Source organism: Asterias amurensis, chromosome 13 (assembly GCF_032118995.1).
Source record: "Asterias amurensis chromosome 13, ASM3211899v1".
NCBI classification, from domain to species: Eukaryota; Metazoa; Echinodermata; class Asteroidea; order Forcipulatida; family Asteriidae; genus Asterias; species Asterias amurensis.
Window position 1 is genome coordinate 3,648,588 of NC_092660.1, and position 15,173 is coordinate 3,663,760.

General features: G+C 38.5%; 1 protein-coding gene across 1 annotated transcript in view; it reads right to left on the bottom strand.

Moving 5' to 3' along the window:
* The window catches only part of LOC139946612 (dynein axonemal heavy chain 2-like), a 78,310-nt gene that overhangs the window by 47,012 nt on the left and 16,125 nt on the right, over positions 1–15,173 (bottom strand). The window contains exons 17-35 of the mRNA XM_071944326.1: positions 14,779–14,949; positions 14,188–14,322; positions 12,864–12,979; positions 12,469–12,564; positions 12,134–12,334; positions 10,870–11,026; positions 10,092–10,266; positions 9,444–9,607; positions 8,612–8,773; positions 7,919–8,131; positions 7,137–7,267; positions 6,415–6,595; positions 5,553–5,691; positions 4,969–5,285; positions 3,293–3,529; positions 2,688–2,980; positions 2,069–2,258; positions 793–973; positions 104–231 (exon numbers count right to left, since the gene is read on the bottom strand). Coding sequence (XP_071800427.1) covers positions 104–231; positions 793–973; positions 2,069–2,258; positions 2,688–2,980; positions 3,293–3,529; positions 4,969–5,285; positions 5,553–5,691; positions 6,415–6,595; positions 7,137–7,267; positions 7,919–8,131; positions 8,612–8,773; positions 9,444–9,607; positions 10,092–10,266; positions 10,870–11,026; positions 12,134–12,334; positions 12,469–12,564; positions 12,864–12,979; positions 14,188–14,322; positions 14,779–14,949 — 3,387 coding nt within the window. The remainder of the gene's footprint in view (positions 1–103; positions 232–792; positions 974–2,068; positions 2,259–2,687; positions 2,981–3,292; positions 3,530–4,968; positions 5,286–5,552; positions 5,692–6,414; positions 6,596–7,136; positions 7,268–7,918; positions 8,132–8,611; positions 8,774–9,443; positions 9,608–10,091; positions 10,267–10,869; positions 11,027–12,133; positions 12,335–12,468; positions 12,565–12,863; positions 12,980–14,187; positions 14,323–14,778; positions 14,950–15,173) is intronic.

Genomic DNA, 15,173 nt, shown 5'->3' on the forward strand with positions numbered 1-15,173 from the left:
AGAGCTGTGTACAGCAATGGAGGACCAACGTGTTTGGAGGGCCATCATCCGATGCTCCGCATCGACTGAATGAAGGAATTATTAAAATGTCTGGATATCTTACCCTTGTATTGCTGAAGCCTTCACCAAATAGGATGATTTCTGCAATATAGCCAGAGTCTGGTACCACCATGGAAATTGGACGGAACATGGACTTCAGGTTATCTGGCAACTCAGTTCGTCCAGCATAGCCTATAGAACAGGAACAATTGTAGGTAATAATATAATAATAATATTTTGAGTTTATATAGCGCCTTTTCACTCCCGAACGGGTGTCTAAAAGCGCTTCAATTGATTACCCCCGGTCACTGGCCCTTAATTCACTCCTTAAACCATTTCAGCTCCCTTGGGAGTACATGTATACAGCCTCGTGCAACATATGCGCTACTCGTCTAAATCAATCACAAGAACCATCTCTGCCCTCACAGGTCCCCATTTGAAAAAAATTACTCTGGTTACCAGTTAGAAGTAGGATCAAGTATAAAAATCTGCACATGCAGTCATGTAAACAAAAAGTTTTGAACTCTAAATGTTATTTCTGTAATAAATGATTACATACAACCACCCATTTCAGAAATGGTTACACATTAAACAAAATAACAATGACTCGTGGCTTTTCATTTTACAATGTTAAAGTGTACATATCATTTTTTTATTTTAGTTTTTTTCAAACAAAGTTCTTTCTTTCTAAATCTGAGAATTTTTTTTTTCAAACAAAGTTCTTTCTTTCTAAAACTGAGGACGAAGACGAACCTGGATTCATTGTGATGAAGATTCCACATGACCATACAAGGTTGATCTCTCTACCTTCAAAGACAAATCGTGAGTGACCTGCCGCTAAAGCTGATAGAATGGACAGAATCTGCTGAGCCACGACAGACAGTACCTCAATATTGATACGATTGAACTCATCAAAGCATCCCCAAGCGCCAGTCTGAAACATCATCAACAAAGACACAGTGTATACAATCATTGCAAAAACATTCAATTCAATTTTTTCTTTTTTCAATTCAATATACATTTATTTCCACAAAACATTATGGCAAATGAAAACATTGGGTGCGTTCGTTTAGCGTCCCTGGGTCTACCCCGCGGTGCTCACTCGGGTGTGCCCCTGACAAGAGCTAAACGAACGACCACTCAACACTCTCGTAGTGACGTCGTTTACCTGGGGCCAGCCCCCAAGTGACCCACTCCACAAGCAGGGCACTGGGGGCTGACCTAGGTGAGCCCCTGGAATGACGTCAAAAGCTATTCGAACGCACCGGGGCAGACCGGGATGACCCAGGGAAGCTAAACGAACGCACCCTATATCATTTGTCAGAGCTGCCAAGGCAAGCTGCTGGTCGCTCAAAGAAAAAAAGGCACTATTAGATTATTGAAACATTTCATCAACTGATGTTTAAAGGGGTGAATAAATTGTTTATTGTTCAGTGCATTGTTTAAGTTCACAAATTTAAACAAAAACAAGAAACACAACTTTACTGTGGGAGACCTGTAGGTTTTAAAAGTTAGCATGGTGAAGTTAGAGTCAGTTAAAGGCAGTGGACACTATTGGTAATTACTCAAAATAATTATTAGCATAAAATCTTTCTTGGTGATGAGTAACAGCGAGAAGTTGATGGTATAAAACATTGTGAGAAACGGCACCCTCTGAAGTGCCATAGTTTTCAAGAAAGAAGTAATTTTCCACGAATTTGATTTTGAGGCTGGATTTAGAACTTGAGGTCTCGAAATCAACCATCTAAACGCACCACCTTCGTGTGACAAGGGTGTTTGTTCTTTCATTCATATCTCGCAAGTTCGATGACCGATTGAGCTCAAATTTTCACAGGTTCGTTATTTTATGCATATGATGAGATACACCAACTGTGGAGGCTAGTCTTTGACAATTACCAAGAGTGTCCACGGCCTTTAAGGTTTGCGGAAACACCTTGTAATAAATCTCTTATGAGCAGCTGTGAAGAACCACAAGAGCTCATTAGAGAGGTTTATTACATGGTGTCTAGGAGAGACCCTGTAGTCCTACCTGAGCCAATCCACTGAACATCCTTCCCATGGACTTATAGTCAAGCCCCTCGGAGCAGTTGACGACAATGACATAGTTACCAAGAGCTTTGCCTAAATCTTTGGTAGTTTCTGTCTTGCCAGTACCAGCGGGACCCTTGGGAGATCCTCCACGATGTAGATGGAGAGCTGTGGTTAATGTCATGTAGCACCTGAAAGTTTCATGTGTAAAAAATGCAGTATTTGTTTAAAAGATTTGTACAAAGACAAACTGACTTGAGGGGAATTTTAACCTGAAACCTCAAATTGTAATGCGCTTGTGCTCTACCAACCGAGTTATCTTGCGCTATAGTGGCTGGTGTTTGATCAGCAGGGTGTGGGTTCGGATCTCGGTCGTGACACGTGCTACATAAAATTGGGGAGGTAGTGCTTTGTGCTGTACCAGCTAGGCTTCGGATTGAAGATACCCAAGCCTACATCCATGTGGACTGTAAAAGGGGTAACCCTGTTTCAGCCCTAGGAGTAGGTGGCAACGGCCTCTGGAATAAAATAATTGTAGCCCACACCTTGAAGTGGCCTTCAGGCCTTGTGTGTCAGGCGACTTGCATAAAAAAACTTTAAAAAAACTAAAAAAAACATACCTGTCAGTGAGTGGAGTTATAACTAAGCGCCCAGAGTTGCCAAGGTACTCGTATCCATACTGGAACTGGGTATTAGTCTGGCGTACAACACAATCCTCTATCTCTTTATCCCAGTAAACCCTGAGTTGGCTTAACCATTCAAAGGCTGTCACATCATTCACACCACTCTTGGTCAACTTCTCGATCACATCTCGGGCATGTACTTCGATAGTTACTAGAGCAACAACTTTTGCTCTCATCATCTTAGTTAGATTACCACGAACCATCTCAGAAAACTTGTTGAGCATTGAAATCTGAAGAAGAAACAAAAAATCAAAATTTACTTTTGTTATACTCATTTCATTTTTATTCCCCGTAATGCTGACATAAATGGGTGCGTTCGTTTAGCTTCCCTAGGTCTACCCTGCGGTGCTCACTCGGGTGAGCCCCTGACAAGAGCTAATCAAACGATCAAACTTGTCCTCTCGTGGCGGACGGCATGCACCTCAGGTCACCCCCAAGTGACCCACTCCACAAGCAGGGCAATGGGGGCTGACCCGGGTGAGCCCCGTCAAAGCTATTCGAACGTACCGGGGCTTAAATTTCAAATAGATTTAAAATGTTACCTGTTTCTTCTTCATGCTTTTCAAAGCCTTCTTGTCCCCTCTTTCTTTTGTAGTGAAGAGTGCCTTGGTCACATCTGCTGTCCACTGCATCTGACTGGATGTGATCAACATCTGCCCGGGCCAATCCTTGGCCCATTTATCACGCTTGCTCAGAGACTTCTTGAGTGCTACTTTACACTGTTTGAGAATATCTTTCAGAGTCCAGCGCATTGTACGTTCAATGTCACACAACCATGCCTATAAAGTCAAAAGAAATCCATCATTTTCTATACATGAAGCTTAATCCTGCCAAATGCCAGTACATGAATATCACTTTTCAACGTAACCAACCTGATCCACCCACCTTTGACATTTTAGATTCTCAAATTAATCGAACTGATTGTTTGAAATTGTTGGGTATTTATATACAGAGTAATTTGAAGTGGGATTCCCAAGTGAACAACTTGTGTGGTAATTTTAACCGTAGACTGTTCTTTTTATGCCAGCTTAAACGTTGTTTTATTTCTGTCAAGGATCTGTTAACTGTATATGTTATGTATGTCCGACCCACTATCGAATACGCCTGTCCTGTCTGGTACTCTGGACTTACTAAAACACAACTCATAACCCTTGAAAGGTTACAAAAAAGGGCTTTTCGTATCATTCTGGCTGGTCAGCCAAATACGCCAACATCATATGTGGAAGTATGCCAATTGTTCAGTTTACCTACAATCACTGATAGACTGAATCATTTATTTGTCAACTTTGGTAAGACCTTGTTTGAATCTGAAAATTACAGGCACTGGCTCCCACCAAACAAAAACAACAACTTGCAGAATGCCAACAAAATGTGCCCCCAAAACATAGGACTGGTCGATACAAAAATAGTTGCATTCCATCCCTTGTCCAAGCACTCAACAATAGCTCTTGATTTTTGTTCACTCAGCTGGCTTGCCTATTTGTCCCCAACCCTTCGCCTTGTTCCTTTAAGGTGACTTGCTGTGCAATTTTTTGTTTTATCTAATTTGTTACTGGCACTAGCCAGTTTGCCCTTTTAATGTATAAAAACAGTTTGTAATTCTTAATGGTTTTTTTTTGTAATTTTTAAACTTTTCGATTTTTTTATGAATCTCTGTATTTTAAACTCAATTCAGCTTGTAGCTGCAATGTTTGAATGTGTTTTAATAAACCAATAATAATAATTAAATAGGACAATTCAGTATTTAAAAGAAGAATCATTGACAACACAGTCAAAATATAAAAAGCATTTGATTTAAGAAATGTTAGTGTTAAACATTCTCCATTGCAACAGAGTGACCTGCTTTTGTGACTAGAGGCTGTTAAAGATTTCTGCAACAACAAAATCTATATTTGTCATTTTGGTGAAGTGAAGAACTGCTTCTCGCCCAGGTATAATACAAAGGGAATAAAAGGGTAGCGACAAGTTCTTACACGGCCGTTTTGCGCGCCTGACACGCGGAAGCCAGCCGGTTATAAACACTGGTCATTATCAACCGTTTAAACACCCCCCCACCCCCAATTGATCCTGGCGTTTCGTAAAATCGGCCGCAGGTTTAATAATGTTTGAAGTGATTTGAGATGCCCTTCGGTTGTAAAAAGCTCTATAAAAAAAACGCTTATCATTTATATTCTTACTATTATATAATTATTATTCAAAAAGTTTAAATTTGTCAAACCTCAACTGGTCCTTCCAATAGAACTGGGTGACCAAAGTCCACGTATTCACCATCTGCAGAATACATTCCCTGTGCTTCAAACTTCTGAGTGATTCCCATTTTGTGCATCTTAAGTGATTTGATGTTATCAAAGCACTTCTTGAGATGAGGTTGTACAGCTTCAGGGTTCTTGGACTGACCAAGGATCTCCAACAGATCATCATTAGAAAGAAAGTAGAACCGAGGGAAGATTTGTCGTTTTGTCTCAAGGTACATGTCAAGTGATTTTTGGATCTCTTCCAGTTTGTTGTTCATCTCGTTAAGAGTTTCCAGTAATCCTGAAAGACAATTTAGAGATTCATTTTGAAATTTTGATATTTAAATATATTATTACACAGTGAGGTACCTTTAAAAAACACAAGACCGCTGGACTTGTTTGGTGTTAATTAGCCCAAGGCCTTGGGCCTGCGATCAAAATTAATTTAATTTTGAGCCTTGTATACCAGCACGATGCATTAGAGTTTTGCTTCTTCAAGTACATGCTTCTTGAAAATAGTTTTCTAATTTTCTTAACTTAGAAAACTGACAAATAAGTTGGCATTAACCTTGATGATGAGTTCCTCGGAGTGCGTTGTTGTCTTTGTTGAGTCGCACCATAATAATCTTCCAGTTGCTATTTACAGCATCAAACTCTGCCGATTCCCGGGGTAACTGCTTTCGGATGTCCTCACCAAGAAAAATATTCTGAGAACATCGAACGAGCAGAAAAACATGCAACCTTATCATTCAAATAATGAACAAAATGTGTAATATTAACAGTTAAGTCATGTTTGCCAGGACTGTCTAAGAAATAATCCATTGTATCGGTTGCTGAATAAGTGGCGGATGAAAGTTGCATTTGAAAAACTTTGATATTATGTGACAAAGCCATTTCATTGGCTCTGCAAAGCACGTACACAGACAAACACATCATTTCAATTTATGTAAAATACAGAGATTTGTTCACGTATTTGAAATTACTATATTAATATCTTTTGTATATAAAAAGTTGCTGAGCTTGGCACAGTTTTAACAGAATATCTACTTTCTTAAATTCACTGCACTGGTTATTGAAAGTGCATGTATCCTTACAAAATAAAACACCATAACAATCTTATAGGAATCTTATAGGATTTAAAGTAGTGACAAAAAATATGTAGGAATTCTATAGGAATCCTATATAAATCCTGTAGAATTCTATACGTATTTACTTTCATTGCTTTTAGTTGTTCTTTTGTAGAGTCGCACCATGAGCGCCGCTTGCGGCGGATACCGGCGCTTTATTAAGTGTCCATTATTATTATTCTACTATTCAAAACAGAGCTCTCATGATTAACCCAGCAAAATTTAACAAAAAAAAAACAAAAAAACACCTGCTCCCCATGGCAGTATTTATCAGAGTAACATTCAACCCTTGTACATCTTTACCTCCAGATACATCCATTGCCTTTGTACTGTTAATGTCATTTCAATGACTTCCAGGATATGTGACAAGGTTCTTTCCCACAAGTCCACATCTTTTTCAAATGCTTTGACATAGCGAGATGCCTTCATGGTAGCCAGTGTGACTTGATTGTCTTCCAACAGCTGGAAAATATCATCAGTTGATCTTCATGTAAAGAAAAGAATTATTAATAGTCATACAAATATACAACATTTATAAACATGTGGCGCTTATATCGTTGCGGTACCCGCTGCCAAAACATAGGATTCGAACTGCCTCTAGCTACCAGGCAACCTCGGTAGTCTAGTTGGTAAGACACTGCTCTAGAAGTGCAAGGGTTGTGGCTTCGAATCCCACCCGAGTAACATGCCTGGATATTTGTTCACAGGATTCGGGAAAGTAATGAGTATATAGTGCTAACACACATCGGTGTATGGATAAAAACCAAAATTAATATTCTTTATCCCCGATGCAAATTTAACATCTATTATGTGGCGCTTCATACAGTGTTTCTAAGCGCTTTACAAACAACAAAGAAAGAGCAAGCATCAATTAATGAGGTAAATTTCAATCACATTATGATGATAGGGAGCCTGTTCCAAAGTTGTATTGTTATTATAACTATTATTCATGGTTTATTAAAACACTGCAATACAGCGGTAAAAATCTTTGTCTTGTTAAATTTAAGAAAGGAAATAAGGCTCACTTGAGTTTGAAGTGTCCTCGGTCTTTGTAAGGCCCAACATCAAGAGTTGCTTCATCCCATGTTTCTTTAATCCCAGAGATAGCCTCCTCGATAGCCAACTCCTTGCTTGCTGCTGCAGATGTCTCCGACACCTTCAATTTAAAAAGACAAAATACACAATCAATAGACGATGAGGGGATCTCAAAATTTTATATTTTCTTTTCTTTTTCTAAATGGGCTGTGCACCTTAAAAAACCTTTGTGAGAGAACGAGTGCTTAATCGTATTTGTTGGTTTAAAAATCAATCTACAAGAAGTTGTAACAAAACTTAAAGGAACACATTGCCTTGGATCGGTCGCGTTGGTCCTTAAAATGTGTTTGTCACTGTTGTTATAAAATGCATATGATAAGAAAGATATTTTAAAAATAGAATATAATGATCCACACAAGTATCACTCGAAATTGCACGGTTTTCCTTTTACCTCGTCGACTTACACGGTCGGCCATTTATGGGAGTCAACCATAAAAGATGGGAGTCAAAAATTTGACTCCCATGAATGGCCGACCGTGTTAGTTCTCAAAGTATAAGGAAAATCGCGCAATTTCAAGGCAAATGTGTATGGATAATTGTATTCTACTTTTAAATCATCTTTCTAACTTTGCATTTTATAACAAACGCTTACAGACGCTTTTCAAAGACCAACTCGACCGATCCAAGGCAACGTGTTCCTTTAAACATCAATTGTATTTTTTCTATAATTTGTATAAGCTTCACAATAAAGATATAACAACAGCCAGCTTACTTTTTCTGCATACTGATCAAAACCCAAATCTATGATCTTTTCAAGTGTGAAATCATCAGCCTTGTAGTCAAACGTCTTCTGTATCTCTTCTTGTAGTTGTTGCCAGTGACGGTCCCGCATGGCATGATTATGAAGGTCCACAATAAGTGGCATCGTACGACGAAACTGGTCCACTCTTGAACGAGAAGTCTCTACAATCTCCCAGTTCCTTTCCTAATAAACCACAATAAACAACGGGATTCCCAAAGTGTCAAGGTTTTAAAAAAATAGGATTTAAGGGTGCATGTACTTTTTGTAGGACAAAAAACACAATGTCCACAGATTTACACTAAACTTACACAGTTTGAAGATAATGATAGTAGAAAGCTTCCCTGAAAATATTACATGCTGAGGTGCTGTAGTTTTTGGGAAATGAGTAAAATAATGCCATGAGAAGAAAATTATTTGAAGCATTTACAAACATATTTTTGGGCTTAAGCAGCTCTATGAAATTGGGCCCTGAAAGCACACAAATTCGTCCAACAATAGTGTTTTTTTCTCTCATCATTTTCTCACAACTTTGACAACCACACTAGCTCAAATTTTCACAAGCTTGTTATTTTATGCTTATGTTGGGATACACCTCATAAGAAGACTGATCTTTGACAATTACCAATCATGTACCTTCCCTTTAACTAACAAATTGATTTGTACCTTCAACTCCCTGTTGAGTTTATTGAGCTTCTTGTACAATTGGCCAGCTGTCATTTCCATCTCTGTTGTTACCAGTTCATGAAATCGTCCTACTTTCCAGGTATTCCAAAGTCCTTCCCACTCCTTGGTTAACTGCCACACAGTTTCCAAATGATCCAAATCCTAATAAGGATAACATCAAAATAATCAATAATCAATATAAAACATTATATTAGTTTCTTCCAGCTGTTCAAATGAGACATGATAGTTTGGGTGAAGGGTAGGTACAGGGGGAAGAACATGATGGATGAATTCATTGGGCAATTGTTCAGGCATTGGTAGACCCTATTGGTTCAAACCAATTGGCAAAAACAAAAGTGATAAATTAAAGTTCTTTTTATATTCTCTCTTAAAAATAACGTTTAATGCAATTATAATAATATCGAAGTCTTATATAATGCACGTATCTACCAAACAAGGTACTCAAGGCGCTGAGTATATACAACTTTTCAGAAAGATAGGTTATTGCAGCGATGAATTTTGAGATCCAATTAGTTAGCACCTTATAAGGGTTTACAAGGTGCTACGGCGCATTAAGCAGCCACAGCCAGGAACACCGGGGCGAACCACTTCTCTTTTCGATAAGTGCACTGGGTTCTTTTACATGCATTACACAACACATGGGACCAACGGCTTTACGTCCCATCCGAAGGACGAAGCAATGGTCAAGTGTCTTGCTTAAGGACACAAGTGTCACGGCTGGGGATTCGATCAGAAACACCAGTTTGAATTTGGTGATCTTAACCGCTCGGCCATGACACTTCCATAAAAGGTTGAAAATTGACCCAGTTACCTTATCAATTTGTTGTATTTCCTTGGAAGGTGGCTGATCAATCTTGAAGATACCAAGACCTTTACGTAGCGTGGCTTCTTGCTCTTTCAAGCTATTGACCTGATCTCTGATGTGTAGTACCTGCTGTAGAGCTTCATCACAACCGAGAGCACTATTAAAAGGTCCTACAGAGATAAAGTATCATGGAAATCGAGCTGTCAGTTTTGGAATAACAAATCTCTGGATTGAGATGAAGTTTGGCTTTGATTTGTTTTACTCGGCTGAGCTGCAAGAAATAGTATCCAAACCAATGTACACACACAGCCCCTCTTACAAAGAGAAAGAAAACCCATATACATGTATACAAAAATTAAATTAAATTTAGTTTTTAGAATTCCCCAGTGCAGTCTATTTCTTTTGCCTATTTTGATTTGTCCTTGGCCACCCCTCCCCCCATAATAAGGTACGTAAAAATGAACACACCGGTCCTGATGGGCTTGAAAGAAAATTATCACCTTAAAAAAAACATTCTCAGGACTGAACAGGTATATAAGATAGAGACTTAGAGACTTTCTTTTGGAGGTGTTAGACGCTATAGAAATGCGGTATAGAAATGCGGTTGTTATTATTATTATTAAGATTAATTGAGACTTGCATTATAATACTTACCATTACTACTGAAGTCGTCAAGTAGGCTAGCGATGGATTTCTTGAATTCTTCTGAGGAGTGGATGAGTCCGGTCTTAAACTTCTCCTTATGTTTCTTCAACATGACATCACTGTCAAGTAAGCATTGCTGGAAGGTAAGCCACTCATTGTCCAACTCATCTAACATATGGCGCACCTATAGATTCATGGACAGTGCCAACAAATTGTCATCAATTATGATAATAATAATAATATAATAATGATAACCCATTTTTATATAGCTCTTTTCACACCCAGAGGGCGTCCCAAAGCGCTTCACAATATTACCCCTGGTCACTAGGTCTTAAATCATTCCTTAAACCATCTCAGCTCCCTGGCATGCCTGGTGGGGAGTATGCAGCCTTGTGCAACAATAATATGCGCTACTCGGCTTAATCAATCACGAGAACCATTTCTGCCCACACAGGTACCCATTTACCCCTGGGTGGAAGAAGCAATTATAGTTAAGTGTCTTGCTCAGGGACACAAGTGTCACGACCGGGATTTGAACCCACACTCTGCCGAACAGAAGCACCAGAGCTTGAGTTCGATGCTCTTATACGCTCGGCCACAACACCCTACACTGCTACAACGTAAACTGTTGCACACTTTTCATGAACACAGATTTAAGGGAGTTACAATATATTTTTTTAGAATGTCATTACGTTGTGGCCGGCCGTTTGATGTGATAACACACCAAGAATTTTTTTTTTGGGGGGAGGGGGGGGGCAGGGGTTAGGCGATTAATATTCACATTTACCTCATCAGGTATGGCAACATCATACTTCTCGAGAATAGCAAACTGTTCATGTAAAGGAGGGAAGCGAGCTTCAATCTTACTTAAATCAGTTTGTAGTTGTTCCAATAGCAACAAACTATCACCAAGCTCATCAAGTGTTTGAGGTGGCTTACTCAACCTGTATTCAATGAAGGCAAATACAGATACTAGGTAAGAAGATTAAAGTGAATATAATGGCTATGTCAAAAGGTGGTCATATTTCAGGCAATTTGGAAGCAACCAACTGCATAATACGCTAAAGGAACATTTTAGGCAATTTGGAGGCACCAACTGCGTCATACGCAAAAGGATTATTTCAGTCAACTTTATATAGGCAACCAACTGCATCATACGCAAAAGGATTATTTCAGTCAACTTTATATAGGCAACCAACTGCATCATACGCAAAATATAGGCAACCAACTGCGACATACGCAACAGGCACATTTCTCTGCTACTTATAGGCAACCAACTGCGACATACGCAACAGGCACATTTCTCTGCTACTTATAGGCAACCAACTGTATCATACGCAAAAGGAACATTTCTGGCAACATATAGGCAACCAACTGCGACATACGCAACAGGAACATTTCTTGCAACTTATAGGCAACCAACTGCATCACACGCAAAAGGAACATTTCTGGCAACATAAAATGCAACCAACTGCATCACACGCAAAAGGAACATTTCGGGCAACATATTAGGCAACCAACTGCATCATACGCTAAATGAACACTTCGTCAGCAAACAATAATTTTCTAACTGTAACTCACTAACCAAAAATACAATAAGAAAAATTGAACTGTAAAGTCATTTTCTTTTTGGAGATTTCCTAGAGCTGGTTGCCTCTTGTGACCTGGGCCCAATTTCATGGCTCTGCTTACCACCGAATTCAGCGCTTACGATCACAATTCCCCACTTACGTGCAAGCGCCCAATTTCTGCGCTAGCCTTGTAAGCGTAGAATGCCTAGTAACGTGGAGTACGCAAGCGCAGAAGCAAAAATCCGCCGCTAACCCGTAAAATAGGCTTGCCGTAAGCACAGAATTCCCTGCTTCCTTAAGCGCTGATTCCTTACTTACGGTAAGCAGAGCCATGAAATTGGGCCCTGGCCCTAAACGAGAATTACTACATCCTCAGATCACACTGACATTATCTTTACATTAAAAAAAGAACATGATTTTGTACTGGTTAGTAGTTTGATGCATAGAGTAACAAGACTAAATGCCTTTAGCAATAATTACTTGTCTTTGTTGTCGCATAAGAAGCAATGAAGATCCTTCAACTGTTGGCTGGCCATCTCCCGCAGCAATGTTGTGAACTTGTTTTCCCATTCATGGCAGTGTCCGAGTAGAGCTGTCTTAAGTGGCGAACAGTCCAGAAGAACAAACTGTATGTTGAGCACAGTCTCTTCTTTCGATACATTGTTGGCAACTTCTGTGTATCTAAAAATTCAGTGAAATAAATGCAGAAGATTATCGAAAGTTAATGAATGTACAAATGAGTGGTATAGTATCAAACTTGAAAAGAATAAATTTGACCATTAACAATTATGTCAAAAATACTAAATTAAACGTACCTTGCAATGTCTGCATCGAATGATGCAACAGGTGGATTGAGTCTCTGGTATCTGCGAATGAAGGCATCCTTATTGATCTCCCAAATTTCTCGGTAGCTGTATACAAAGAAGAATAAAAATAGAAATTAAGTGTTTGTAAACCTGAATACAGAAAATGTCACAACACACTGTCCATGCTGCAGCAAGTGAAAATTCACTTTGGCATAGAGCATACACGTAAATAGTATCGATATCAACTTCAATTTTTTAAGGTGTTTCAGATCCAAAGATTTAAAAAATAACGATAGCTTGATTTAGGCATAGGAAATGGTTATTTCACAGGAAATTTATTCATGTCTGTTTTCATTATTTTTTCATTTATCTTCAATGCTTAAAGGGTCTATAATAACTCTTACTTATCCCAAGTTCCAAGATAGTTCATCAGGTGTTGTGCATTGGCCTGCATTCCAGAGTCGATGCTTTTCTGGATCTTTTTGGTTTCTTCATCTTTCTCAATCACGTTGTTAATGGGCTGCAAATTAAGAATCGGATAATCATTCAAAATAAAAAGACACCTAAAACTGTGGCTATAAGTGTTTTATTCAAAATGACAGTGTTGAAACATTTAGTTTTATTTATTATTTAATTTTAAAGTATTTATTTATTTTATATCTTTAGACATGTACAATATATTTTAACAACTGATGACGTCACCGTGACGTAACAACTTTTGTATCACCTACTGGTTATTGTCTACCTGCATGCAAAGATCAAAGTTAGTTTCAGTTTAGCAACAAAGCGTTTTCTATCAGACAATCGACGTCGAGAGGAAGAATTTTTTTTTTAATTATAAATAAATAAACAAATAACAAAGAGTTGTTCGTGCTTAATGCCCGAACACCTAATTAATCAAATCAAAAATAAAACCTACTCCAACAAAATGTAACTTTACAGTACCCTCTAATTTGAATCTCCTACTTAAAGGCAGTGGACACTATTGGTAATTACCCAAAATAATTAAATCATAAAAACTTTCTTGGTGACGAGTAATGGGGAGAGGTTGATGGATTAAAACATTGTGAGAAACGACTCCCTCTGAAGTGCCATAATTTTCTAGAAAGAAGTAATTTTCCACGAATCTGATTTCAAGACCTCAGGTTTAGAACTTGAGGTCTCGAAATCAACCATCTAAATGCACACAACTTCGTGTGACAAGGGTGTTTTTTTTCTTTCATTATTATCTCACAAGTTCGATGACCGATTGAGGTCATATTTTCACAGGTTTGTTATTTTATGCACATGTTGAGATACACCAACTGTGAAGGCTAGTCTTTGACAATTACCAATAGTGTCCACTGCCTTTAAATGATTATGTGATCCCAGGCTAAATGTCATTCAACAGCCGGTCGTATGGTTCCTGACAGGCATCCCAAATCAAGATATAGACAAAATAGGGAGACCCCCCGACATAGGGCTAGATAGCTCAGTTGGTAGAGCACCAGCCGTCGATTTCACAAAGAGTTAGGACCCATCTTATCTCAAGTTAGGACGAGTAACTCGTCCTAACTTAGGATTAATCTTAAGGTCTGCATGCTACAGTGCAGGGTTGGGACTCGTCCTAAGTCCTAAGATTAGTCTTAAGTTAGGAAGAGTTTTGTGAAATCGACGGCAGCATGTTAATCCCACTCAAGTCAGTTTTCTTTGTTCAATCCAAAATCAATTTTAAAAACTATGCCATACCTCTTTTGTTGAGCGCTTCCTCGTCAGAAGATCTGGCAGTCTTTGAATGACAGATATTGCTGCCGTCAAGTGGCTGCTTGTGTTCATTACAATCATGGCCAGTTTCTTCAATGTAGGTGAAAACTCCACAGAATTCTAAATTTCGACAGAAACAATGATAGTAGTAAAAAGCTACATTTAAAATACAATAAATAAAACAGAAAGATCCAGACACGAGAATGGGTTCAAAAAATAAGTCTTCTTGCTTTTTTAAATGAAAAATTCACAGATTGCCGTCAGAGTTACACTTTGGACAGAAGTTTTTATTTTTTTAATTTTAATATCTTGGTACTAGATGTTTAAAAAACAAATGCTTTCCAGAGAAGACTGCTCGGAATTTTGAATTCACCTTCAAAGCTGATTTAAATCCACAACGCAATCAACAGCCACACATGAAGTCGAGACAAGGATTCAATAAGTCTTCTCGCAATTACAACTCCACGCTTTTTATTTTTGAAAACTTCAACAAATATGTGCATATCGGCATTCTTATTCAGAATCTCTTTATCGGTTTTAGTGGTTAGAGAGGATAATAGAAAAACATGAACGAACCTTTTCTCCAGTCAATACCACCTTCACCCTGAACAGGGGATTGGGCATTGTTTTGCCATCACCATTAATTGCTCGAGACAGCTCTTGCAATGACCATTTGACATTTAATCTGAAGGCCTCCTCCACCATTCTATCCATTTTCTCAGTGTATCGATGCCAATGATTCTGTACCTGATAAAAATAAAATTAAAATAAAAACAACTGTCTAATTAGACTGTAAAAAATAAGCACACTGTACTCTTTTAAACTAGCACAGCAAAGCTGCCATGGCAATCTGTTGATTAAAGGTAGAAGACCAATGACTATTTGCAATAAGGAGTTATGACCATTTAGGGTTGTCATTGTTTTAGCTCATTCAACTGCAACCAATGATAAATTCTTGGAGTTACATCTTT